Source organism: Giraffa tippelskirchi, chromosome 12, assembly GCF_054371585.1.
Source record: "Giraffa tippelskirchi isolate mGirTip1 chromosome 12, T2T-mGirTip1v1.2.pri, whole genome shotgun sequence".
NCBI classification, from domain to species: domain Eukaryota; kingdom Metazoa; phylum Chordata; class Mammalia; order Artiodactyla; family Giraffidae; genus Giraffa; species Giraffa tippelskirchi.
In genome coordinates this window covers 1,976,053-2,003,903 of record NC_137286.1, presented here as the reverse complement: position 1 = coordinate 2,003,903, position 27,851 = coordinate 1,976,053, and the positions used below count along the sequence as shown (strand labels likewise).

Genomic DNA, 27,851 nt, shown 5'->3' with positions numbered 1-27,851 from the left:
CCAAGTGTAAAGGTGACGGAAGGAAACGTCCTCCACGCTCCCCTCTAGCTTCCACAGAGAGAATTCCGACTCTTGGAAGTGGGGGATGTCCTTTACTTCTGCCAACACTGTTATTAAACATTCTAACGTTGCTGACGTGACAGGTGAAATACGGTGCCTCACTGTGCTCCCTGCATTGCTTTCTTTAGCAGTATGGATGAACGTCTCTCCGTATATTCCCGGGCCACATATATTTCTTCTTTGCTATGAACTGCATGTTTGTATCGGAGAAGGCAATGGCACCCACTCCAGTCCTCTTGCCTGGAGAATCCCAGGGACGGCGGAGCCTGGTGGGCTGCAGTCCATGGGATCACCAAGAGTCGGACACGACTGAGCGACTTCACTTTCACTTTTCCCTTTCATGCATTGGAGAAGGCAATGGCAACCCACTCCAGTACTCTTGCCTGGAGAATCCCGGGGACGGCGGAGCCTGCTGGGCTGCCGTCTGTGGGGTCGCACAGAGTCGGTCACGACTGAAGCGACTCAGCAGCAGCAGCATGTTTGTATATTTTTCCCATTAAAAAAAAAAACAAAAACTGGTTTAAAAAAAAAAACACAAATGGGGACTTCCCTGGCAGTCCAGTGGTTAAGACTCCTTGCTTCCAATGCAGAGGACCTAAGATCGATCCCTGGTTGGGGAACTAAGATCCCACGTGCTCCATGGCACGGCCCAAAACAAAAAGAAACAAACAGGGATAATCTGCAATAAAATAATCTTTTGACAAAAGGATGTCCTTCCAATTTTTTTTTTTTTTAATACCAGAAGTAATCCACAATCACTGTTAAACAACAAGGGATTTTTTTCTTAACTGTACAGTGTACATGCTTTCCAAAAAAAAAAGATTCCCGTATTTAAATTTTAATTAAAAAATGAGTAATTTATGGGAGATTGGTATTGGTATATGCACACTACTGTATATAAAATAGATAACAAGAACTTACTGTGTAGCATAGGGTACTCTACTCAATGTTCTGTAGCAGCCTATATGAGAAAAGAATCTTCAAAGAGTGGATATATGTATATGCACAACTGATTCACTTTGCTGTACACCTGAAACTAACACAACATTGTAATTCAACTATACTCCAATAAAGTTTTCAAAACAAGTAGTATATTCCCATTGTTCAAAATTCAAAAGGAACAAGAAGGTATACATGACCAGTTTTCCCTCTCTCCTTCCCCCGAGGCTAGCCATGTGACCAGTTTCTTACTGATGGTTCCAAAGATACTGCACACACACACACCAGCCAATGCAGAACACACCATTACTCTTTCCTCTGTTACAAAGAAGGCAGCACGTGTGTACACTGTGCTTCCTCAGGGCACAAGTGTAGGAGGTGGTTCGGGACAGGGCACAGCGCAGACGCACTCCGGTTTCTTCAGCCGACACCCCTGGAGGCAATGACGGCTGCTCCTACCAGCGGTGCCCCATGAGTAACACTGTGGATGTGTCATTCTGTATGTGTGCAGACACAGCTATAGGATAATTCTCAAAAGTGAGGTTTCCAGGTAAAAGGTTTTATGCTTTTGTAAGTGTAATAGATATTGCTAAATTGCCCTCTACAGACGCTGCCAACAGTGTGGAAGACTGCCTGTTTCTCAGCGTGCTTGCCAACACTTATCAGATGTCCTAATCTTTGCCGGCGCGACAGGTGAAATACAGTCTCTCAGTGTTCGCCCTGCATTTCTTCTTTAGGAGTATGGCTGGGCATCTGGCCGTGCATGTTTCCTTTGCTATGAACTACATGTCTGCATATTTTGCCCATTTTATTTTACTGGCTTTTTTCTTATCATTTTATATAAAGGTAACTAACCCTTTGCACTATGAGCTATAAATGCTGTTTCCCAGTTTATAATTTGTCTTTTGACTTTGCTTTAGGGTGGTTACTGCCTGCAGGTTTTTTTTTTGTTGTTGTTGAAATAACTGTTTGTCTTTTCTATTATGGCTTGGTGTCACACCTAGGTCTTGTGTGTGTATATATATATATATATATATTTTGTTGTTGCTGTTGTACCACAAGGCTTGCAGGGTCTCAGTTCCCTGACCAGGGCCTGGACCTGGGCCATGGCAGTGAAAGCCTGGAATCCTAACCACTAGGCCACTAGGGAACTCCTCACTTAGGTGGTGTTCTTGTTTTTTTTGTTCTTTCTCTCTCTTCATATACACACATATATATATTTCTCAGAATTTTTACGATGCTTTCATGGTTTCATTTATTCTTAAAATCCAGAGATTTCACCCATGTGACATTTATCAAAAACAGTCCCTTCTGGCAGCAGGCCCACTCACGTGTTTCATGCATTATGTGACTGACTCAGGATCCTGAGGAGGCAAGGGCTGGAAACCTTAAAGTGTGAAGTAACCATAAACGGCAGTAACAGGGGCAAAACCCCATGAGACACCAACTCTCCCTCTCACCGCTTGTGAGTGAACAGGGGAATAATTTAACATTTATTCCTATTTTTCTTAAGTTAACTTTCATGGCAAGAATTAGCAAACGGGGGGAAAGCACTTATCTACCTTGTTCACTGCTCTCTGTTGGGGAATCTTCATGTCGAAGGAAAAATTTCACTTCTTCCCTTCGTGGCCCCCACTTCTGAAGATGTTCATACATCATATAATCAAAGGGTATGGGACGCTCTAGGAAAAAACAAAGAAAAAAATTCTTACTTTTCCCAGAGACAAACAAAATGAATCCTATCAAAAGTAAAAAATGATAAAAATAAATTTAAATAAACATACACACATATATATTAGAATTCAAGGATATTACAAGCACTAAATTTTTATTTTAATGAAATAAAAGCAAGACTATAACACAAAGAAGTAATCATAAAAGCAATTTTGCAACATTAAATAGGGAACATTGGAAAAAATATCCGTTATTATATTTCTCATGAAGCAGTGTACCGCCCACTCTTTCAAAGGAACACATTAACAAACCGCCCCAATCTTATTATTCACTAAAATGTTACAGGTGGCAATCAGATGTACAAAGGCTTGACACACACTTCCTGGCAATGCAGCTAGCCCACACAAACACTTGCACGAGAATGTTCACAGCAGCAATACTCACAGCAGCCAAAAAGTGGAAACAACCCAAGTGTCCACTAACTGATGAAAGGATAAATAAAACGGTATATATCATACAATGGGTAATTTCAGCCAAAAAGCAGAATTAAGTATTGATGAGTGCTACAACATGGATGAATCTTAAGCAAGCTAAGTGAAAAACAGCCCGATCAGTCCCACGCTCTAGATCCAATCGACAGGAGGTACCTAGAGGAGTCAAGCTCACAGAGGCAGACGGTGACGCAGGGGGTGCCGGGGCCGCGGTGGGAGAACGGGAGGCAGAGTTCGCAGGTGGCTGCACGACACAGAGAACGTCCTAAAACCCACCAAGTTGTGCACCAAAATGGGGATTTTATGCAATGTGAATTTTATCTCAATTTAAAGGGAAAGAAAGGAAATCTTCAAACGTTCCCACTGCTGCTTGTGCTTGAAAGTGAGGAAGGATACTGGCAGGTCCCGAGGCTGGTAGAAAACGGCCTGCCCTGGGAGGAGCAGGACAGAGCCGAACTGTACTTTTCCTCCTCTCAACGCAAGAGCGTGGCTGAGTGAGAGACTCCTGCTCAGATCAAGTCAGGAGAAAGAGCCACGCGTGTGGCAGCACAAGGTGTGATTTAATTTTCCGCCCGACAGAAGGGCCAGGCTTCCACAAGGAAGAAAACCCCACCATTCACAGAGACACGGCGCACACCATGCCGCTGCCGTGTCATCTTCCTACATGTGCAGGAAAGCTCTGTCTTAGTCAACAAACCTCAAAGGCAAGGACATAAATCGTCTCATCTCGGTTAATTCAACTCAAAACTGAGTATTTGTACGGCAAGAAGCAAGCACAAATTGAACACTAAAGAAGTATTCAATATTACCATTCTATACTTTTAGTTTTTTTGTTTTTTTATTGAAGGATAATTGCTTTACAGAACTTTGTTGTTTTCTGTGCAACCTTAACATGATTTAGTTTAAGTTTAGAAAGTAACAATTTTTGTGGATATAGGCCTCTAAAAATTTTTTTAAAAACATGTATATTATAATGCTATAGCTGTGGAATTTAAGACTAATCATGTCCCTCAGTTTAAGATAAAATTTTATCTTAGGCCATATTTTTATTACTGTTGTTTTGGCTTACAAATTTTTTTCACATTAATTAAAATCAACTTACAATCTCCCTTGTGGCTCAGCTGGTAAAGAATCCTCCAGCAATGCGGGAGACCTGGGTTCGATCCCCGGGTTGGGAAGATCCCCTGGAGAAGGGAGAGGCTACCCACTCCAGTATTCTGGCCTGGAGAATTCCATGGACTGTATAGTCCATGAGGTCACAAAGAGTCGGACACAACTGAGCGACTTTCACATAATCTTCACTTAAATCTACCAAGTCTGAGCATAACTTTATAAATATTAAATCTAATTTTTCCTTAAGCCAGTTATTTAAAAAAAATTTTTTCCCTTACAAACAAAAACATTTTAAAGATTAACTTTAAGAAAAGCAAACTAAGCTTCAGTAGCTTTTTAAAATAAAGGTTAACTAAAATGTCATTTGTGTTTTAAAGTGAAAACAAAACTACCCTGCACATATCATGTAATAAATACTATACCTCATTAGTATTGTATGTAATGGAGAAATCTATAATACATCTTTCAGGCATTCTTGGAAAAGGCAAAAAAATAACACCAAGTAGATTTCCCAAAAAGAAAATCTGAAGGTCCTACTTGCCCACCTGATTTGCATTAAAGCTGACACCCTATTTGAGGAAGGGAACCAGATGAGTGCGGGATAATAAGCTGGTCAAATGAACAGGCTGTTACAGGCTGGGCTCTGTCCCCTCACACAGAAACCCATATGCTGAAGTCCTGAACCTAGTCCTCCATAAGAATACGACCTTATTTGGAGACAGGATCTTTGAAGAGGTAGAAAGTAAAAATGGGGTCACTAGAGTGGGCCCTAATCCAATGTGACTGGTGTCCCTTTAAGAAGAAATGAGGACACACACACGCAGAGGGAAGGCCATATGAGGACACAGGGAGAAGGCAGGATCATCTACAGGCCAAGGAGAGAGGCCTCAGGAGAAACCAGCCCCACTGATACCCCGAAGTCAGACCTCTGGCCTCCAGAACTGCGAAAAGATAGATGACGTTCTGTCAGTTAAGCCACCCAGTTTGTGGTACTGTTGTGGTGGCCCGAGCAGAGTAATACGCAGATCCACACAGAAACACTCTCCTCTCAGTAGGGGACTGACAGGGACTTCCCTGGTGCTTGCGATGCAGGAGATGTGAGGTCGATCCCCGGTGGGAGAACTAAGATCCCACGTGTGGTAGAGCAACTGAGCCCTCGGGCCACAACTACTGAGCCTGCGCCCTCTGTGCCACAGTGAAGATCCGCGTGCTGCAAGTGAGACCTGACATGGCCAAATAAATACTAAAACTTTTAAAAAAGCATTCACGATTATATTGGAGTATTCTATTTATGAACACTGATGACTTGAGTATACCATGCATAATGGATGCAGTAATTCTATGCAAAGGGTTCTCCAAAATCTGAAAATCACTTGAATCACTCCTCCAGGGTAAAAAGACCGAGGAAGGCCGCGCTTTCTCCCTTCCTTTGAACCTCGTCCACCCCCATCTTGCCAAGACTTCACCCTGCAGCTCCAATCTATTCAACGACGTGTTTACTCAGGGCCCGCTATGAGCGCCAGGCTGGGTACCGCATGGAGGTATGATGGTAAACAAGTCCCCACCTTCAGCAATTTTAGTCCAATGAGAGAGGAAGAGGTGAAAGCCACTGTCCTGTTTTGGTAAACACAATGACAGTGTTGAAGCAAAGAGGAGGGGCATGTGACACCCTCCAAGATGCAAGGAGAGTAAAAGTTGGGGGGCTGGGTGCTGGGGACTGCTCTAGACAATGGGAGCGGCAGGCTGTGACCGTCTGTGTCGGGGGAGGCAGGCCTCATTCTCCATGAGGTAAAACCCCGGGTCATGCTTTCAGATGGCCGTGGAGCCAGGGACAGCACCAGCTCAAGACTCACATAAGAGACTAGCATCCTCCAGCAGCCGGGACCACCGGGGCTCTCCCAAGCTAATATAAGAGGCCGACCAGGAATTAGAAGTGGTAACAAGCAACAAAGACAAGAGTGCTAAGAGGCTAGAGAAGAGCACACGATGATGGAACAACCAGGCTCTAACATTCACCCCTAAAACCACCATACTTCACCCCCTTCCTGTGTGTCAGACTGACACCTGAGCACCTAGCCTCTTCCTGCCACTTCGGGGATGGTCCTCCATTTGTCAAAGTCAAGTTTCTCTCAACATGTCCTTAAAGTTTTTACTCCAGATTTGAAGGATAACACAGAAAATATTTATAAATCATACACCTGATATGGGACGTGTATCTAGAATACATAAAGAACTCTTACTGGGGATGTTATGTACAGCATGGTGACCATAGTTAATACTACATACTGCATGTGTGAAGTTGCTAAGAGAGTAGATCTTAAAAGTTCTCATCACAAGAACAAATATTCTGTAACTGTGTACGGCAATGGATGTGAACCAGACTTACTGTGGTGATCATTTCACAACAGACACAAAAATCAAACCATTATGTGGTACATTTCAAACATAACGTTGTACGCCAATTACACCTCAGTTAAAAATTGTTTTTAAGAAGTGTTTAGAATTCACTGATTCTCCCTGAGCGTCCTTTAAACACATCCACCGGGACACCTATCTCAAATGCAACATGTCCAACTGGCCGCTCTCTTGCTCCCTGACGCGGAGTTGTGTGTGCACACCGCCCCTGTTTCCACTCGCGGCTGGAGCGGAGGCCTTGCCCATCTCAGCCCCGCCCTCCGCGGCCCCTCCTCTCAGTGCTGTCTGAGGGGCACACCCTGTCCATTCTCTTCCTCAGTCCTTCCTTCACACTGCTTCTCACCTAGCATATCTCACCCCAGCTCAATTCAACCCCTCCGTTAGAGTCCATGTTATTTTGCAGAATTTTCTGCATTCAGTAATCATATTACCTGCACTGATCTTCTCTGCCCAGCTAGCTGACAAATCCTTAAATGTAAGAGCCAGCCTTAACTCTTCTCAATTTAATAAATAAATATTTATGAAGGGCTTACTATTAATATTTAAAAGATTTTGTACACAGGGGAACGCAATAATGTTTCTGTCTTCACAAAGTTGTTTTGGGGAAAAGAATAGCAGATGAACAACCTGACACGCAAAAACCAAAACACTGTAAGGTCTCAGCAGACCGAGAACTCTCGTCTGGTCAGCAGTGATGTCAGAAAGTCTTCACACAAGAGCCAGATGTGCCTTCCCAGCTTATTCCAGACGAATATGCTGAGGGGCAAATCACAAAACACTTTTTAAAAAAAACTGGAGGATAACAGCTTCACAGTGCTGTGCTGGTTTCTGCCGTACAACATAAATCAGCCATGAGCACACATACGCCCCCTCCCTCTGAAACGTCCCTCCCAACCCACCCCTCTAGGTTGTCACACAGCACTGGGTTGAGCTCCTTGCTATAACACATTTTTTTGAAAATAGCATTTATAACATCCTATCCCCATGTGATATAACAAGTTTTTAATTTCTCAGTTCCTTATTACCTCAGATAACAGAGAACCAGGAACAACCTTCTGCATTCAATAAACATCGGATTTCATGTCCTTGGTCACCTTTATAGAGCCTGATACGTACCATTTCCCCTCCACACTTCAGCCAAGTGGCAACTGCCTTCTCCAGGTTCTTTGCAAAATTCGACAACGTCACGACATGTTGTTTCGGGTGTTATAGGAACTTCTGTTAAAATCTGTTCATTGTTGCTCAAGAACACGGTTAATATCATCTGTAGGAAAAAAGATTAAATTAAAGCTACAACTTAGAGTCATTAAGCAATAAAAAGATTAACTTGCAAATTAAAAATGATTTCCCCACCTTCCTACCACCACTCCATCTGGCCAAAATGCTTACAGGACAGGTTAGGCTCACTCTAAAGTTCATGTTGAAAAATTAAAATGTAAGACAAGTCAGGAAAATGCCCAAAGAGGAGTATTAGAAGGGAACTAGCACTACTGGACATTATAAAGCCTCAATACAGTAAGGTACCAGAACATGAACAGATCAGTGAGACAGACTATGAAGTTCAGAAACATAAAATGGCAAATGGTGAAGGAGGTGCCTCAAAACTGACGAGGGAGAGACTATTCAGTGCATGACGCTTGAGTAATTAATATACCCAGCTGGAAAAAAACGGATTTATATTGCATATTATATACAAGCAATAAGTTCCTAATCAAATATTTTAAAATAAATCACAAAATTATAAAAATTCTAAACTAAAACTGGGTAAATTTTTTTGCAATCTTGGAGTACAGAGCCCTTTCTAACTATGATTGAAAAACCATTGTAAGATATATTCAAGTAATTAAATACAAGGATCTTTTACAAAGCAAAAAAGACAAACTGGGGAAAAATATTTGCAACTAATATTCCATATAAAAAGTCAATCTCAATATCTAAAGTGAAAGTGACAGCTGCTCAGTCGTGTCCGATTCTGTGATCCCATGGACTATACAGTCCATGGAATTCTAGAGGCCAGAATACTGGAGTGGGTAGCTGTTCCCTTCTCCAGGGGATCTTCCCAACCCAGGGATCAAATCCAGGTATCCCACATTGCAGGTGGATTCTTTACCAGTTGAGCCACAAGGGAAGCCCTCAGTATCTAAAGGGCTCCTAAAAATTGGTACTAGAAAGACCAAAAATCCAATTTATTTTTTTAAATTGAAGAAATAATATATCACAGTAAAAAAATGAAAATGTTTCTTAAATGAAAGCACATTATAATTTCAAAAAATAAAAACTGTCCAGTATTATTTTTAAAAAAAATCTTAAAAAAAAAAACCCAAAAACCTATCACTTTGACCTAAGAACTCAAGAGATCCTGTGAGAAGGGATTTTTAAAAACATTACTCCCACAGTAAAATTTAAACCAAAGATTTTCTTTAGTCAGACAATATCATAAAATATTTGTTTAATCTTTGATCCAAGTCAGAAACAAAATCTGTATTTGTCCCCAAATTCCCTTCTCAAAAATCTCAGCTGTCAACTGAGTATCTTAGTATAGTTTATTGGTAAAATATTTTTTTCTTAGAAGTGCCCTACACTGCTGACTTTTGAGATTTAAACACCTTTATACTGGTGGCCAGGTTTTATTTGACCAAAACCAGGCACAGTTACGAGCTGCTCTCTTGCCCCTCGTCTCCTCTCACCCCACCTGCCCCGTCGCGGTCACCAGTTCCCTCTCTAAACGTGAACCACGTGAAGTCACTTCCTGGCTTAAAACATTCAGGAGCCTTGTACCGCCTAGCAGCCATCCTTCCCCAAACATTTCTTCTCGTTTCTAAACAGGAAACCGGGCTCTTTCCTGAGCGCTCAGAGGCTGACATCGGCACGGGAGAATAAGCCGCAGGCTCCTATCCAGGGAAGCGTTCCTCACCACCTTCCGGGTCTTCCAGGCCTAGTGCCTTCCTGTGCTCACCCTCGCTCCCTCCTCTCCAGTTCTCCCAGGCCACTGGCCCTCTACCCCAGAGCCCTTCCTGTTTGCCTATAAGCTCCTGTTCACCCTTCAAAATTCAGCTCAGATGCTACCACCTTTGCAAAACCTCCCTTCACCACCTCCTCTCACCAGGGAGGCTACATGTTCCTCCCTTTGTGATCCAGTAACCCTTCACACACATCTTTATTACATCACAGCGCTAACCTGTCTGCCTCCCTCACTAGGCTCCAGGCAATTCACTTTTGAATCTTTCATTCCACTTCCTGATCAGTATCTGATGCCTTCGAGGCTCCCTGAAATCTGGTCAACTCCACGAATGACACACAAAATGTTAAATCTCCACACCACAGAACTGAAGAAATATCGCACATGCTCTAAGTAAGATACACCCAATCCATTCGGTAAACAAGCATTTTCACTCAGTTCTTCTAGACATTATAAACACAGTTCTATTTTACAAGAAGTGAAACAGTTCTTTCTGCTCACTGATCCAGACAAATTTTTAAAAGTCGGGGGTCTTTTAAATACTAACATAAGTGGCTTGGAATCTGTATAATTTGGAATAAAACAGATAAGTCCTGGATCTAGCACAAACGAGTCCAGAACTTGAAGGGCCTTAATGCTATACCAGTTTCACCAGAACCATCAGAATGGATTTTTATTTTTATTTACACATATTTATTTTACAGTTCTAATGGTAAATCTGGAGTAGGAAATAGCACACCACTGGAATATTCTTGCCTGGGAAATCCCATGGACAGAGGAGTCTGGTGGGCTACAGTCCCCAGGGTCACAGAGCTGGACACAGCTGAGCACGAATCCACACGCGGTAAATATTTTCCCATGTGACTCCACAGTCTATGCTTTTTAAGATCTAACAATATACTTTAAGTGCTGTAACTACAGCTCACTAATAACCAGGAGAGGGTCCCGCCTCTCGGTTCTTCAGCCCTCTCATCCTCATCCTGCACCCCCACACCCACTACAGGGTCTGTGGTTTGCTCTCCATACTCTGAGCTAGTGAAGGTTTACACAACCATGTGCTTCGGGATGCTGGGCCTCCGGCCAGAGCCAGTCTCGCATGCTCACGCCCACCACGGGCACACAGTGGCATCCATAAAGGCACGGCTTGTGCTTCTCTGCTCAGAAAGCAGCTTTCTTTAGGAACCTGCTGTCAGAATGAATGACGGCATGACACTCTGGGGATGCTTTCTGAATTACCAAGACTCGTGAATAAGTTCAACGTGATGGGAGAAGCCGAGGGGAGGCAGAATGGCAAAGGTGTGAGTCTGAACATTAACTCTTAAATGTTAAGAACTCCCAGATAACTGATCCAAAAGTCACTACACATTATTTCAGTTTTTAATTCCATTTTAAAGCCTTTACTAAACACTATCTTTCCTAATCTTAGCAAAATCCAGTTCCTCTAATGTCTACTACTCAGTCAAAGCTAACTTCATTATAATCATGAGATTTAAAAGCTTTTGAGATAAATTAAGCTGGCATTGACCTGGATGATACATACTTCCTAAAGCATCTCCTAAAATTAGAGCTGAAAAGGCATGGGGCTGCTACCATTACTGCAGCAAGGTTTCCCCAGATTAAAAGAAATGGAAGGATCTCCAACACAAGTAACATGTGCATTAACTCTAGATACATGTTTTAAACTATCTTTGAAATCACAAGATATCTTACAATTGACAGCATGTCACAATCTAAGGGGTAGTGCCATTTCTTTCTTTCTTAATAGTATGTATAGAGATGAAACCAAATAGGGTTAAGGGTTAAGAAGACAAAGAAAAAAAAGAAGTTAATGTTATTCTCCCTAAAAGATTAATATATTGAAAATAAAAGGTCTGGTTAACTGCAGTTAGAAAAACACACACAGATTTACACCGTGTGCTCCGACAAGTAGGCGCACGATGATAAGACGCCTTATACGCCTTTTCACAAACCGTCCCCTCTGCCCAGACCAGCCACGCTGGCAGACCCTGCCGGCCCTGTCCCTCCTTCTCCATCATCCGCAATCGTCCACCTCCTCTGGGGAGCATTTCCTGACACACTGTCTCCACATCCTGACCTGGTGAGAGTCAGAGCCTCCTCTTTTGCTCTCCTATAACAGACCGTGGCTATTTCTGGCACAACATTCTTGCACTAAATTATCAATGGTTTTCATGATTATATCCTCTACTGAAACAGTGTTTGTGACTCACAGGGCTGAGCTGTGACCCCATTACCTGCTCTTAAAATTATCTAAGTGTGTCCCAAGTTGTACATATTTTTACTTTTTAAAAAGTTGTTTAAAAACCCCGAACAGCCATAGGCCACTGCAAGCAGCACTCGTGTTCTCTAACTCAGCGCCTGAGCGAAATATATTAACAAGTGGTGTTGGGTAAATGAAAGATGGAGGCAGCCTAGCAGGCAGCTACCAGCATAACCACATCGAGTCCCTTAAGAGGGCACCTAATCCTCACTCTCAAGAACATCTGAGCCACATAGAGAAAGTCATTAGGAATCAACCACTGATGTAAGGAATCGCCTTGGTGGAGCCTTTAGGACCCTTGCTCACCTAACCGGCCCATCTGAAGCGGCCTCCCCCGTCTCACTGCAGCCTCTGGCTGCTCTGCTTCTTCTCACGTTCACCACCAACTTACACCCCTGTGTAAGCTCTGTATTTATTTATTTATCCTCTGTCTCCTTCCACTAGAACTTCAGCTCCTGGAAGAGGAGGGATTTAGTTAGTTCTCTGCCTTATCACTACTGCCTAGAGTAGAGCCTGGCACATAGTAGGCACTCAATAAACTCCCCCAAGTATATAAAATAATTATTTCTAAAGTAGGTTGTGTCACAAAGGGTAGCTGTCTGCCTTGTTATACTATCTTCAAGGTCTCCAATAGGAAAAAAAGACCAATATTATATCCCTCTAGTTGCTGAGTTACTCCACATGAGAAGAAGGAAAAGAACCTTTTTAAAATGCTAGTGTAAAAGTCAGAAGCCTGTACACACGTATGTGATATTTGACAGATCCCACTCAAACTTCCACATCACAGATATCCCTCGGTAAAGCCTTCCCGCTTTCCACAAGGTGGCACTGCAGGGTGCCCGGGGGTGAGTGCCCCCTCTCTCCCCACATACACACTCCCGCAAACTTTGGGGAAAAGAACTCACTCCAAAGAAGAATGAATAGTAAGATCATATTAAATTCAATTGCCATGACTAGAACTTGTATTATTTTGGCAAAGAACTAGAACTAGCCTTTGAAGAACAATGAAAATTTTTTTCCTAAATAAGTGAGAAACATTTAACACTCTTGAGAGGACAGATATATTTAACTATTTGAGTTGCATCTACTCATAAGAAGAAACTAATACAGTTAACTGACCTTTAAATTAGATCCTCAAAAAGCATATCAATTATGTTAAGTTAAGGTCAATGTTTTTAATTGCTTTAATAATTTAGTGTTTTAAAAATATATATTCCATCACATGAAAACTTCCTCTCAGTAGCCTGAACTGGTGAAATCTGGCTATACACTATTCCTGGGAATACAAAATATTCATCTCGGCTTCCCTTCACCTAACTTATTTAGTCCCTCCAGTATTTAAAAGCATATGCATTTTAGGGGACCCTGTCTAAAACCTTGTAGAAATGCAAAACTCATGAAGCTTCTCATGAAGACTAGGTATGCCATAAGACCATAGCATGTGTGGGGGTGAAGCAAGCTGAGCAAATTTAATCTAGTCTCCAAAACTTAAAGAATCCCTGAATAGGAAAAGGGCAGTATCAACTCTTGACACCCTTACTCATCAATGTTGGGAATCACTGCCCAGAATGTCCGTTGCTTTACTGACTCTGTTCATGTGACCATTATGGAAACAGGACAAACACTGATTTTCAACCACAGGCTGTGACCTACTAACATGCTGTATAATCAGTTAGTACCCTCGGGGCCAGTTTTGTTTTTAATGGAGCAGAACAATATAAAACAATCTTATAACACAACACTGTAAATCAATTATACTTCAGTATGAAATAAAAACGAAAAAAAACCCCAAACACACTCACACACACACACACACAAATTATTAAGAAAATGAAAAGACCAGCCTGGGAGAAAATATTTACAAAACACATAACTGATAAAGAACTTGTATTCTAAATATACACAACTGAAAACTCAGTAATAAGAAAACAAAGAACCCAATCAAAAAGTGGATAAAAGATCCACACACCTCATCAAAGAAAGCACCACCCACCTAACAGAACATCCCAAATCTGGACACTGAGGATGCCACACGGTGGTGGGAAGCGGGGTGCAGGAACTCGCTGGTGGAGATGTGAAGCGGCACAGCCATTCCGGGAGACAGCCTCACAGTTTCTTACACAACTACACGTGCTCTTACCATGGGCTCTAACAATGAAAGATTCTTGGTATTGATCCAAATGAGTTGAAAACTTATATCTAGACAAAAACCTACACATGAATGTTTATAGTAGCTTTATTCATAACTCTCAAAGCTTGGAAGTCACCAAGATACCCTTCAGTAGGTCAATGCACGGATAAACTGTGCTGTAGCCAGATACACGATACCAAGCGGTAATAAAAACAGCTATCGCATCACAAAAAGACACAGGAAACAAACACACGTGGCTAAGTGAAAGAAAGCAGTCTGAAAAGGCTACATACTGTTATGGCTCCAATTAAATGATATTCTGAAAAATAAAAAACTGTAGAGATAGTAAAAAAAAAAAAAAAAAAATCAGTGGTTGCCAGGAGTTGAGGGCGGAAGGATGAGTAAATGAAGCACTAAGAATTTTTTAGGGCAGTGAAACTACTCAGTATGATACTATATTGGAAGATAAAAGATGCTCGGCATTTGTCAAAATCCACAGAACTGTACAAAAGACATAGTGAACCCTCATGGAAACTACGGTCTCTAGTTAATAATGTATGAACATTAGTTCATTAACTAGAACAAATGTATCCTACTAAAGCAAGATGTTAGTAATAGGGAAAACTGGGCCTCAATTTTTCTTGAAACCTAAAACTGTTCTAGAGAACAGTCTACTAATTTAAAGTAAAAACAAATAAGACAGTGCACTACACATGATAAAAGTTAAGTGCTATCTCCTGAAATACTGACTGCCTGTATTCATGTAGAAAGACACAAGAGTGTGTGTAAGTCTGGCTGCTGCTGCTAAGTCGCTTCAGTCGGGTCCAACTCTGTGCGACCCCACAGACGGCAGCCCACCAGGCTCTGCCGTCCCTGGGATTCTCCAGGCAAGAATACTGGAGTGGGTTGCCATTTCCTTCTCCAGTGCATGAAAGGGAAAAGTGAAAGTGAAGTCGCTCAGTCGTGTCCGACTCTTAGCGACCCCATGGACTGTAGCCTACGAGGCTCCTCCGTCCACGGGATTTTCCAGGCAAGAGGACTGGAGTGGGGTGCCATGGCCTTCTCCAGTGTAAGTCTGGGGCATCCTGTAAAACGTGTTTCTAAGTGTGGGTCATGGTCCATGAAGTTTGGAAGATACTGCTTTCAGGGCCTCAGGAAACCCACCAGGATCAAATGAACAATCACCACCCGGGGGAGGGCGCGTCCATCAACGTTTACCAGTGCTTACCCCTAGGCACTGCCATCTGCACTCCACACACTCTCAATTCTCACACCAACTCGATGAGACAAACACCACCCTTCACTTTACAGATTAGGGAGAGGAAACTTGGAGAGGTTAAATAACTTGTCCACGGTCGTCGAGCTAACGAATGCCGGACCAGGGTTTAACCCTGATCTGACTGATGTCAAAGCTATGGTCTCTAGACCACTCCAAAAGAAAAAACAGCAAAATTTTAATAGATACCTTTGTACTTAGAATATACTTGCCATTACTAAATAACTTCTCAATTAACCAAGTTTCACCTAGTGTCTACAGCTGAAACTATCCGAAATGCACGAGTTAATCATACAAGGGAACCAGAATAAAGAATCATGCATTTTTTCTAATTATTCAGCTATAAAGATGATCTCCTAATAGATGTTCTAATTACATTTTATTGACCTTACAAAATTTTAAATTAGGTATATTAACAATTCTCAGAATAAGGCTTCCTCTTTCTACATATTTCTTTGTAAAATTCAAGAAAATATACTCCTATATGTATTTTTGAAAAACACTGATCTAATCCTAGGTATATACCCTAGAGAAGTATGTCTACACAAAAACTGGAACAAAAAAATTATAGCATAACTATAGTTACCGTCGTAACAGCAAAAAAGTGGAAACAGTCAAAACCAATGAATGGATAAACAAATGTTGTATATCTGTCTATACAATAGAATATTACTTGACCATAAAAAGGAACAAAGAGAATGCTACATTCCTTAGATAATGGATAAACCTTCGAAACGCGATGCCAAGTGAAAGAAGCCAGATACAAAAGGTCACACGTGTATGACCCCACTTACACAAGACGTCCAGAGCAGGCGAATCCACGCAGAAAGCAGATTAGTGGTCACCAGGGGTGAAAGCAAAGAGGAACAGGAAGTGGCTGCTAATGGCTACCAGAGTTCTTCTTGGGGTGATGAAAACATTCTAAACTTAGCTAGTGCTGATGTTTACACAAATCTGTGGATATATTAAAACCACTGAATTGCATACTTCAAAGGTATGAATGTGATAGTATATCACAGTGAATTATATATCAATAAACTGTTATTTTAAAAATATCTAGCTATACCAATTATTCAACCTATTCAATCAGTATTTTTCCCAATGGAAACGACTTTAAATAAATATTATATCATTTCTTTGTATTTATTTTTCTTTTCTCTAGTAATAAAGATTTATAATTAGATAAATCCTGTTTTTTCATGTCTGCTAATACCAAAAGTCAAGCACTAAACCTTTTGCCAGCAGGAAATAAAACTCAAAACAGGAATAATTAGTAAAGCAATGTCTCTGAAGAGCACTTTAATATAATCATGTGTACAGACAATACTATCTATCTGTACAAAATCAGAACACAATTTACAAAGAAAAGTAAGTCCAATAGCCCTCCTACCTTTTTACAAATGACTCTATTTTGTCCTTCAGGTTTGAGCCAGCTCTTAAAAACCACGATGCTACTTTGAATTTGCTTATAATGCTCTGAGTTACCATTCTCAAAATGTTTCTCCTCTTTGGAAAAACTAAGCAAAACTCAAGTGCAGAAAACAAAAGTCTCAGTGCCTGGAGATTATCTATGCCATTTACAAAGAAAAAAAATACTTCAAAAGATGTCTCTTGGGCTTCATGGAATCTAAATTCAGGCACTAATGACGTGAACCATGATAAGATGTCCTAATGAAACAAGACAGACCACTGTTGGTACAGCAGAGTGATATGGTGGATAGGGTTTCACCTAATTAGGTGAGGTCCATGGAAGAAAAAGTTTGATGTTAGCACTGTTCAATAATAACTGTAACCAGGATCTGGAAATCACTATAAAAGGAAAACTAACCATTAAGTTACTAATTTCCACACAAAACCCATTATTTTTTTTAAAGACTTGCCTAAGTTTTGTTGTTAACTTAAAAAATCAAGATCTCAGGGTTTTTAAGTAAGTTTTCATCACAAATAGCTTGTCTCTATTTTATGCTCACAAAAACTGCTTGCCGGAAGGAGGACACACGCAGAGCCGCACTGTTTCTTTTTTAATTCTGCTGGTACTGACATATCTTAGGTGCTTAAAACGAGAACTGAAGTTTATAACAAGATACTTCACTTCAAAGGACTTTCACAATTTGTTAATAGTAAAAATGGCTATTATTTCAGTGTTTCCTATGTTCGCAGACAGGCTCTTTATTTACCCATATCATATCACTGAACTCTCCCGACAGTCTATGGAACTAGGTGCTGGGATGATCGTCACTGCAGACAGAGTAAAGGACTGCCCAAGGTCATATGACTAAGAAGTGCCAGAGTGTCTGACCCAAGAGTGTCTGACTTCAAAGCTTAAGTTTCTACTTGAAGAGTTTAAGAACAAAGCAGTGAACACCTAAAACAAAACAAAGCACAGAACTATTCAAGTTCTTCTTCCCTATGAAACTGTAAGAAACAATCTCTATTCAAAAGTTATGAGATACAAACAAACTATTGTTTTCAAAATTGAAGAACTCCAATGTATAACGCAGATGTTTCTTTGAAAAGCAAAACATTGTAAGTATGAATACAGAAGAGTAAATTAGCAGAGATTCATTACAGAATCCAAAGATGAACCTACTCCACAGCCTGGATGGCCTCTGGGCAAAAAATCTTACTGCAAAATTCAGACTTAAATTGAAGAAAACGGGGAAAACCACAAGGGCATTCAGGTATGACTTAAATCAAATCCCTTATGATTATACAGTGGAAGTGACTAAAGGGATTAGATCTGATGGACAGAGTGCCTGAAGAACTGTGGACAGAGGTTCGTAACACTGTACAGGAGGCGGTGACCAAAACCATCCCTAAGAAAAAGAAACGCAAAAAGGTGAAATGGCTGTCTGAGGAGTCCTTACAAATAGCTGAGAAAAGAAGAGAAGCAAAAGGAAAAGGAAAAAGGAAAGATATACCCATCTGAATGCAGAGCTCCAAAGAACAGGAAGGAGAGATAAGAGAGTTTTCCTAAATGACTAATGCAAAGAAATAGAGGAAAACAATAGCATGGGAAGGACCAGAGATCTCGTCAAGAAAAATCAGAGATACCAAAGGAACATTTCATGCAAAGATGGGCACAATAAAGGACAGAAATGGTAAAGACCTAACAGAAGCAGAAGAGATTAAGAAGAGGTGCTAAGAATACATAGAAGAAATGTACAAAAAAGATCCAAATGACCCGGATAACCATGATGGTATGGTCACTCACCTAGAGCTAGACATCCTGGAGTGTGAAGTCAAGTGAGTCTTAGGAAGCATTATTACAAACAAAGCTAGTGGACGTGATGGAATTCCAGCTGAGCTATTTCAAATCCTAAAAGATGATGCTCTTAAAGTGCTGCACTCGATATGCCAGCAAATTTGGAAAACTCAGCAGTGGCCACAGGACTGGAAAAGGTCAGTTTTCATTTCAAACTCAAAGAAAGGCAATGCCAAACAATGTTCAAACTACCACACAATTGCACTCATCTCACACACTAGCAAAGTAATGCTTAAAATTTTCCAAGCGAGGCTTCAACAGTACGTGAACTGTGAACTTCCAGATGTTCAAGCTGGATTTAGAAAGGCAGAGGAACCAGAGATCAAACTGTGAACATCCACTGATCATTGAAAAAGCAAGAGAGTTCCAGAAAAACATCTATTTCTGCTTTATTGACTATGCCAAAGCCTTTGACTCCGTGGATCACAACAAACTGTGGAAAATTCTTGAAAGAGATGGGAATACCAGACCACCTTACCTGCCTCCTGAGAAACATGTATGCAGGTCAAGAAGCAACAGTTAGAACCCTGTATGGAACAACAGACTGGTTCAGGATTGAGAAAGGAGTATGACAAGGTTGTTTACTGTCACCCTGTTTATTTACCTTATATGCAGAGTATATCATGAGAAATGCTGGGCTGGATGAGTTACAAGCTGGAAATCAAGATTGCCAGGAGAAGTATCATCAACCTCAGATAGGGGGATAACATCACTCTAATGGGAGAAAGTGAAGAGGAACTAAAGAATCTCTTCATGCGGGTGAAGGAGGAGAGTGAAAAGACCAGCTTAAAACTAAATATTAAAAAAACTAAGATCATGACATACGGCCCCATCAGTTCAGTTCAGTTGCTCAGTCGTGTCCGACTCTTTGCGACCCCATGAATCGCAGCAAGCCAGGCCTCCCTGTTCATCACCAACTCCCGGAGTGTACCCAAACTCATGTCCATCAAGTCGGTGATGCCATCCAGCCACCTCATCCTCTGTCATCCCCTTCTCCTCCTGCCCCCAATCCTTCCCAGCATCAGGGTCTTTTCTAATGAGTCAATTCTTCACATGAGGTGGCCAAAGTTTTGGAGTTTCAGCTTCAACATCAGTCTTTGCAATGAACACCCAGGGCTGATCTCTTTTAGGATGGACTGGTTGGATCTCCTTGCTGTCCAAGGGACTCTCAAGAGTCTTCTCTAACACCACAGTTCAAAAGCATCAATTCTTCGGTGCTCAGCTTTCTTCACAGTCCAACTCTCACATCCATACATGACTACTGGAAAAACCACAGCCTTGACTAGATGGACCTTTGTTGGCAAAGTAATGTCTCTGCTTTTTAATATGCTGTCTAGGTTGGTCATAACTTTCCTTCCAAGGAGTAAGCGTCTTTTAATTTCATGGCTGCAATCACCATCTGCGGTGATTTTGGAGCACAAAAAAATAAAGTCTGACACTGTTTCCCCATCTATTTCCCATGAAGTGATGGGACCAGATGCTATGATCTTAGTTTTCTGAATGTTGAGCTTTAAGCCAACTTTTTCACTCTCCTCTTTCACTTTCACCAAATATGGCCCCATCACTTCACGGCAAATAGAAGGGGATGAGGTGGAAGCAGTGACACATTTTCTGTTCTTGGGCTCTAAAATTACTGTGGATGGTGGGATGGTGACTGCAGCCATGAAATTGAAAAGACAATTGCTTCTTGGCAGGAAAGCTATGACAAACCTAGACAGTGTGCTAAAAAGCAAAGACATCACTTTGCTGACAAAGGTCCATATGGTCAAGGCTATGGTCTTCCCAGTAGTCACATATGGTTCTCAGAGCTGGATCACAAAGAAGGCACAGTGTCAAAGAGTTGATGCTTTTGAACTGTGGTGCTAGAGGAACTCTTGAGAGTCCCTTGAGCAGCAAGGAGATCAAACTAGCCAATCTTAAAGGAAATCAACCCTGAATACCCATTGGAATTACTGATGCTGAAGCTCCAATACTTAGGCCGCCTGACATGAAGAGCCAACTTACTGGAAAAGACCCTGACGCTGAGAAAGATTGAAGGCAGGAGGAGAAGAGGACAACAGAGGATGAGATGGCTGGATGGCATCACCGATGCAATGGACATGAACCTGGGCAAACTCCAGGAGATGGCAGGAGGAGGACAGGGAGGCCTGGCGTGCTACAGTCCATGAGGTCAAGAAGAGTCAGACACGACTTGGCAACTCAACGACAACTAGAAGGTCTTGTAGGTCTTCACAGAACTGTTGAACTTCAGCTTCTTCAGCATTAGTGGTCGGGGCACAGACTTGGATTACGGTGACACTGAATGGTCTGCCTTGGAAACCAACTGAGATCATTCTGTCGTTTTTGAGACTGCACCCAAGTACTGCATTTCGGACTCTTGCTGACTGTGAGGGCTACTCCATTCCTTCTAAAGGATTCTTCCCCACAGTAGTAGATACAATGGTCATGTGAATTAAATTTGCCCATTCCTGTCCATTTTAGTTCACAGATTCCTAAAATGTTGATGTTCACTCTTGCCATCTCCTGTTTGAGCACTTCCAATTTACCTTGATTCACGGACCTAACACTCCAGGTTCCTATGCAATACTGTTCTTTACAGCATCAGACTTTATTTTCACCACCAGACACATCCACACCTGGGCGTCATTTCCGCTTTGGCCCAGCCTCTTCACTCCTTCTGGAGCTACTTCTCTGCTCTTCGCCAGCAGCACGCTGGCCACCTCCTGACCTGGGGGCTCATCTTCCAGTTTCATATCTTTCTGCCTTTTCATATCATTCTGGTCCCATTACTTCATGGCAAATCGATGGGAAACAATGGAAAAAGTGAGAGACTTTATTTTCTTGGCTCCAAAATCACTGTGGACAGTGACTGCAATCATGAAATTAAAAGACCCTTACTCCTTGAAAGGAAATCTATGACAAACCTAGATAGTGTATTAAAAAGCAGAGATATTTCTTTGCTGACAAAGGTCGGTATAGTCAAAACTATGGTGTTTCCAATAGTCATGTACAATATGAGAGCGGGACAATAAAAAAGGCTGAGCGCTGAAGAATTGATGCCTTCAAACTCGGGTGCTGGAGAAGATTCCTCAGAGTACCTTGGACTGCAAGGAGATCCAACCAGTCAATCCTAAAGGAAACCAACCCCGAATATTCATTGGAAGGACTGATGCTGAAGCTGAGGCTCCAATATTTCAGCCACCGGACTCGAAGAGCAGACTCATTGGAAAAGACTCTGATGTTGGGAAAGACTGAAGGCAGGAGGAGAAGGGGACGACAGAGGACGAAATGGTTGGATGGCATCACTGACTCAATGGACCTGAGTTTGAGCAAGCTCTGGGAGCTGGTGATGGACAGGGAAGCCTGGTGTGCTGCAGTCCACGGGGTCGCAGAGAGTCAGACACAACTGAGCAACTTAACACCAACAATACTGTTCACGGGGTTCTCAAGGAAAGAATGCTGAAGTGGTTTGCCATTCCCTTCTCCAGTAGTCCATATTTTGTCAGAACTCTCCACCATGACCCATCTGTCTTGGGTGGCCCTGCATGGCATAGCTCACAGTTTCTGAGTTACACAAGGCTGTGATCCATGTGATCATTTTGGTTAGTTTTCTGTGATCGTGGTTTTTGTTCTAGAGGCCATAAGATTGCAGTTCTTGCTTCTGTGCCCTCTGATGGATGAAAAGCTTATGCAAGCTTCCTGATAGGAGGGACTGGGTACAGGGAAAACCAGGTCTTGCTCTGGTGTGCAGGGCCATGCTCACGCTTGCGTGCATGTGTGCTAAACTGCTTCAGTCCTGTCTGACTTGCGATCCGTAGAGACTGTAGCACCAGGTTCCTCTGTCCATGGGATTCTCCAGACTAGAATACTGCAGTGAGTTGCCATTTCCTTCTAAGGGATTGAACCTGACTCTCTCAGTCTCTTGCGCTGGCAGGCGGGTTCTTTACCACTAAAGGGCTCAGTAAATCTTTAATCCAATTTTCTGCTGATGGGTGGGGGCTGTGATCCCTCCCTGTAGTTTGGCCCAAGATGGCCCTGTCCTGCAGTTTGCAGTCCCTGTGGTAGCATTACAGGCTCTATGGAAGGGCTAATGGAGACCTCCTCAAAGAGGACTTACTCCAACACGTTGCGGCCCCCAGGACTGCTGCTGCCAGCATCCCAACCACAGGCCAGGCCACTGTTGACCCACGCCTCCACAGGAGACTCCCAAACACGCATCGACAAGCCTGGCGCAGCCTCTTATGGGGTCGCTGCTCCTTTCCTCAGGTTTTGGTGCGCACAAGGTTTTGTTGTGCCCTCCAGGAGTCTCTCTTTCCCCTAGGCCTATGGAACCAAATTCTGCTGCTCCATACACTGCTACAAAACCGTTTTCTTCCCTCTCTGCCAGCAAAGAAGTTACTATTGTTGGCTCAGCACTCAGTGGCTCACAAGAATCCACATTTTAACACAAAAATAAAATGATGTGTTCCCTAAGGTAACATTCACGCCAGTCCTATTAAACGTATACATTTTAAGCTGCAAATCTGAGAGGACAGTACACAGGTGCCTCGATTTTCTTTTCAATAGTCACTAAAATTGTTAGCGGGAAAAGATAAAAAATATTTTTTCGTAGTCTGAGTTAGCATGAGTGACCATTTGCTTCTTAATCCATTTGTAAAGGAATCCAATGCAATTAAAAGAGATACACTGAGAATTTAAAATTTAAGCTATCAGAAAGATGAGACATCAGATCCTAGAGCCAGAAAGCAGCCTTATCTATGATAACCACCCCTCTTTCCCCATTTACAGATGAGGAAGCAGAAGCCCAGAGAAGGAAATAATTTGTCAAGGTTAATAAATCTTATTAGTAACAAAACCAAGACTGAATCAGGTCTCTTGATTCTCAGCCAGGCAGGCTTCCTCTCTTTCATCAGTTTATTTAGTTACACTGTTGACTTAATATTGAAGGAGAAGGTCTGTGAACTGTCCAGCAAGAAGTCTGACATACAATATTCTCTCAAATCTAATTTCCTCCCCTTTTTATTTAAATACCTGGCAACAGCTTTGGGCACTGTGAAAACCAGAAAAACTCTAGAACTTTAAAAATTACAGAAATGAACTGAAACTAAATTACAAAAGAGAACCATGAAACAAAACTGACACAGGAATATATTATCATGTGCAAATTATAAAGGGTAGCTGATCATAAATCAGCCCTGTAACAAAATTTGAAAATGACTCCATGACCATCAACAGGATCCTGAAAAACAAAGGTTGGTGACCCTATTAGTTAAAAATAAGTAAGTCCCAGGAATTCAACTGGAATATAACTGAGGTGACCATATAATTAAAACCATGGCCACTCTGAGTGAAAAAAAAAGGAGCTAACAAAACAGACTGCCAGGACAGCAAGCAACAACCTAAGACAGTCTCTTGTACACCTGGGTGTACGGGCCTCAGTGCAAATCACACCTCGGGAGCTACACTGTTTCACCGGCAACAAAACCTCTGAAGGGAAGAGTCCCACGAAGCAGCAAATATTTTAAAAATCAGGACTAAAGAGAAAACAAAACTACAGAAACCGATATATATTTTTTTTAGTGAAGATTCATTCCAACTATCTACTTCACCAGCAGATGAAAAGTAAGCCTTATAAGATGACTCATCAATCCTACCTCAAAAAAATTCGTACCCACCCTCATCCAACAGAGACAAGGAAAAGAACCATCTATGCCGTGTCTGTGAGAGCAGCAGGAGCTTCATCTCCATTCTACGGAAGAAGGAGCAGGGTCCAGAGAGGATTATATTGCTCAAGGTCCGAATCTAAACCCAGGGATGACATTGAAAGGCACAAGGCCCTTGAGACTCCCAGGACTCTTTCAGGATAGCTATCACAGCTTGGCAGGCCACCTTTCTCCTTCCCTTCAGGATGAGCCAGGCACCGTTCTTATACTCAAAAAAGGGAAAGAGGCGTGGAGAGGTCTTCACGTAGGCTTAGCACACTTGACCCCTCTGAGGGGCCTCCTCTTTCAGGACCACAAGGACCCTCGTCCCCAGATCTGGGCCCCAGGGGACAATCAAGGACCCCCATACACAACCAAGATCCTACAATCAAGGAATCAACCAATCTTGGAAATTCAAACCACAGAACCTAGCTTCAACCTTCAAGGGTTCTGCTGTCCTCCTCCTCAGCTGCTGTGTCCAGCAACAGTGGTAACAACACTCACTCACTGACTGACACTCACCATGTGCTAGACCTCACCTGAGCATTCTCCACGCATAATATCGTCCAGTCCTGCCACACATCTTGGGGAAGAGGTTTTTCTTTTTGCTATTATTCTTATTTTTTAGGCAGCAAATTAACACACATGTAATCTTCTTTAATCTAACAACAGATGCAATAAAAAGACAGTTCCCCCAATGACTCCCACTTTTAAACAGCTGGTATATATCCTTGCAGACCTTTCTCTTCACCACAAAACTCTTTTCTTCTTTTTCCCAGTGAGACCACATTAAATAGAAAATCGGTTTTCCAGCCAACAATTCAATTGAGGCATTTTTCCACAAGAATTTACACAGTTCTGCCTCTTTTTAAAAAAGGTTATATATTATTTCTCCCTATGGCCACACCAGAATTGATTGAGCGAGAGGAGATAAAGCTGGGACAGGCATGTGACTTAAGGTCACACAGTAAGTGGCAGGGGCAGGGCTAGACCCAGGCCTACCTGATTCCAAAGCCTGTGTTCTCAAACATTGGGTCCCACAGGACACCTGTTTTGAATGTTTCTGTCAACTAGACTACAACCCCCTTCAAGATAGTGAATCAGTGTCTTTCAGTCTCCAATCCCCAGCACTGCACTGGCATATAATCAAAGTTAATAAACAATTGTATAAACAGCTGCTGAACGTCAGTTTTCTGGCACCACGTTTACCTTCCCTCCCATGCCACTCTTACCTGTCACAGTGCCCTGGCGCATCACAGAGGCATGAACGTACCTGCTGAAAGTACAGCTCTTCTGCCCAGAAGGGAACTGCCTCCTGTTCAGCTGGCCCACTTGGCCCCTCTCCGTCTCAGAATTCATATGCAACGCAAGCTTAGAGCCACCTGCTTCTCCAGGAACTTCCCTGAGAGGGCTTTCGCATGCAGGCCCCTCTGCTCAACTAACATAACACCGTAAGAAGCTAGCACTAGAAAGGACCTTAGCAGTTATTCATCCTGGACCCCTCCTCACTTTGTAGTAATGGAGAGAGTAATCCACAGTTTTATGACAAACTAATAAGGCTTCAATCTACAAGAAATTGAAAATTTCAAAACAAAAGGAAAGGCATTTAAAGAAGAGTTTGCTATGTACCACTCAGGGAGGGAGATGGCGCGATAAGAAGGCAGTGAAATTTTATTTAATACAAAAATCTAAATGTGTATTTGAGCCTCCAAAAAATTACTACTCCTAAGTTTACAGTCCTGACTCTTCATTGGTGCAGAATTCTGACCTTGGCAACCTCTAGCATCAGACTTCTCTGAATATTAGCCAACACCTCACTGACTATTGCATCACTAACCATAAAGCTGCAGATTAAGAGACTTTAATAACAGTTTTGCATAACAAAAAGCTGGCAAAACAAACACAAAAGATAACTTTCCATTAAATTTAGTCATGGAACTCAACTACTGTGACTTGACTACTGAAAGCATAAGTAGCTGCTATCACTAATATAAAAATAGCCCACCTTCCCTCTCAGTTACCCCATATAAGCCTTCCTATCTGATTATCAGCAATTCTGCAGGAGGACTCCTACCAGAAACCCACTGGACCATAAGGTGTTCCCTGTTAACAATATTTGAGGATCTGTTCAATTCTAGAGGCAAATAACCATATAAGGAGATTAAAATTATACTCCTGAGTCTGTTTTATGACAAGACACTGCAGTGTAATAAGACACATAAAACCAAAACCTAGTGTCAAGCAAAGGCTGACAATGTATATAACATAAATTGGACACACTTAACAGGATCGATCACTCATTCATTTAGGAGTATTTTACTGAGCCCAACAAGGCCCTGAGCACATCCTGTCAACACTGCCCCCTCACAGAACCTGGAGCTGAGACAAAGAGATACCAGGAAACTCCAGTGGGAAACTGCAGTGAGCCACGAGACCCACAGGAGGACTGCCTGATCTGGATGCCAGCGTCAGGAAAGACCTGCCAAGGGAAGCAAAATGTAGGCTGAGGCTGAGGACTCAGCCATGAAGGGGGGTGGGAGTGCCTGCAGGAGGCAGGAGGCAGGCAGATTATTGGTTTTTTCCCCATTTTTTTAACTGGGGTGCACACTCAGTTGCATCCAACTCTTTGTGACCCCAGGGACTACAGCTCACCAGGCTCTTCTCTCCATGGGATTTTCCAGGCAAGAATACTGGAGTGGGTTGCCATTTCCTCCTCCAGGTTATTGGAGTATAGTTGATTTACAATGTTGTGCTAGCTTCTGCTGTACAACAAAGTGAGTCAGTTATATGTAAATATATAATCATTCTTTTTTGGATTCTATTTTCATGTAGGTCATTACAGAGTACTGAATAGAGTTCTCCATGCTATTCAACAGGTTCTTATTAAAGACCTAGTCTATATATAGCAGTGTATATACGTCAATTCCAATCTCCCAATTTATCACTCCCATCACCTTCCCCCCCGGCAACCACAAGCTTGTTTTCTGCATCTTGACTCTACTTTTGTTCTGTAAATTTGTAAACTTGTACCATTTCCTTAAATTCCACATATAAGCAATATCATACGGTATTTGTCTTATTTCACTCAGTATGACAACCTCTAAGTCCATCCATGTTGCTGCAAATGGCATTATTTCGTTCTTTATGGCTGAGAAATACCCCATTGTATGTAGGTACCACATCTTCCTTACCTACTCCTCCATCGATGGGCATTTGGGTTGTAAACAGTGCTGCAGTGAACACCGGGGTGTACGTATCCTTTCAATTTATGGATTTTTCCAGATATACTCCCAGGAGTGGGACTGAAGGTTAGGTAGCTCTGTTTTTAGTTTTCTAAGGAACCTCCATACTGTTCTCCATAGTGGCTGCACCAGTGTACATCCCCATCGTAGGAGGGTCCCTTCCCCCACATCCTCTCCAGCACTTACTGTTTGCAGATCTTTTGATGACGGCCCTTCTGATCAGTGTGAGCTGATACCTCATTACAGGTCTGATTTGCACTTCTCCAATAATGAGTGATGTTGAGCATCTTTTCTTGTGCCTCTCGG

The 27,851-nt window shown here is 42.1% G+C and overlaps 1 protein-coding gene and 1 long non-coding RNA gene across 25 annotated transcripts in view; one reads left to right on the top strand and one right to left on the bottom strand.

Annotated features, from left to right (window-relative positions):
- The window catches only part of PPP1R13B (protein phosphatase 1 regulatory subunit 13B), a 77,079-nt gene that overhangs the window by 28,660 nt on the left and 20,568 nt on the right, over positions 1-27,851 (bottom strand). For 5 of the 24 annotated variants that reach the window (XR_014070870.1, XM_081548570.1, XM_081548555.1 and 2 more), the window contains 2 exons: positions 7,809-7,956; positions 2,562-2,681 (listed from right to left, as the gene is read on the bottom strand). Coding sequence is in view for 19 of the 24 variants with exons in the window: in XM_081548570.1 (XP_081404696.1) it covers positions 2,562-2,681; positions 7,809-7,956 (268 nt within the window). In the remaining 5 variants the exon portion in view is untranslated. Of the gene's footprint in view, positions 1-2,561; positions 2,682-4,266; positions 4,406-7,808; positions 7,957-8,045; positions 9,847-10,407; positions 10,756-11,746; positions 11,823-12,235; positions 12,385-13,922; positions 14,078-25,305; positions 25,499-27,851 lie in introns of those variants that run through there. The other 19 variants (XR_014070872.1, XM_081548558.1, XM_081548560.1 and 16 more) reach the window with 13 other exon arrangements.
- On the top strand, positions 9,905-18,245 carry LOC145529055 (uncharacterized). The gene is made up of 3 exons (XR_014070875.1): positions 9,905-10,044; positions 10,356-10,495; positions 16,759-18,245. It is a non-coding gene; the product is annotated as an uncharacterized LOC145529055 (long non-coding RNA).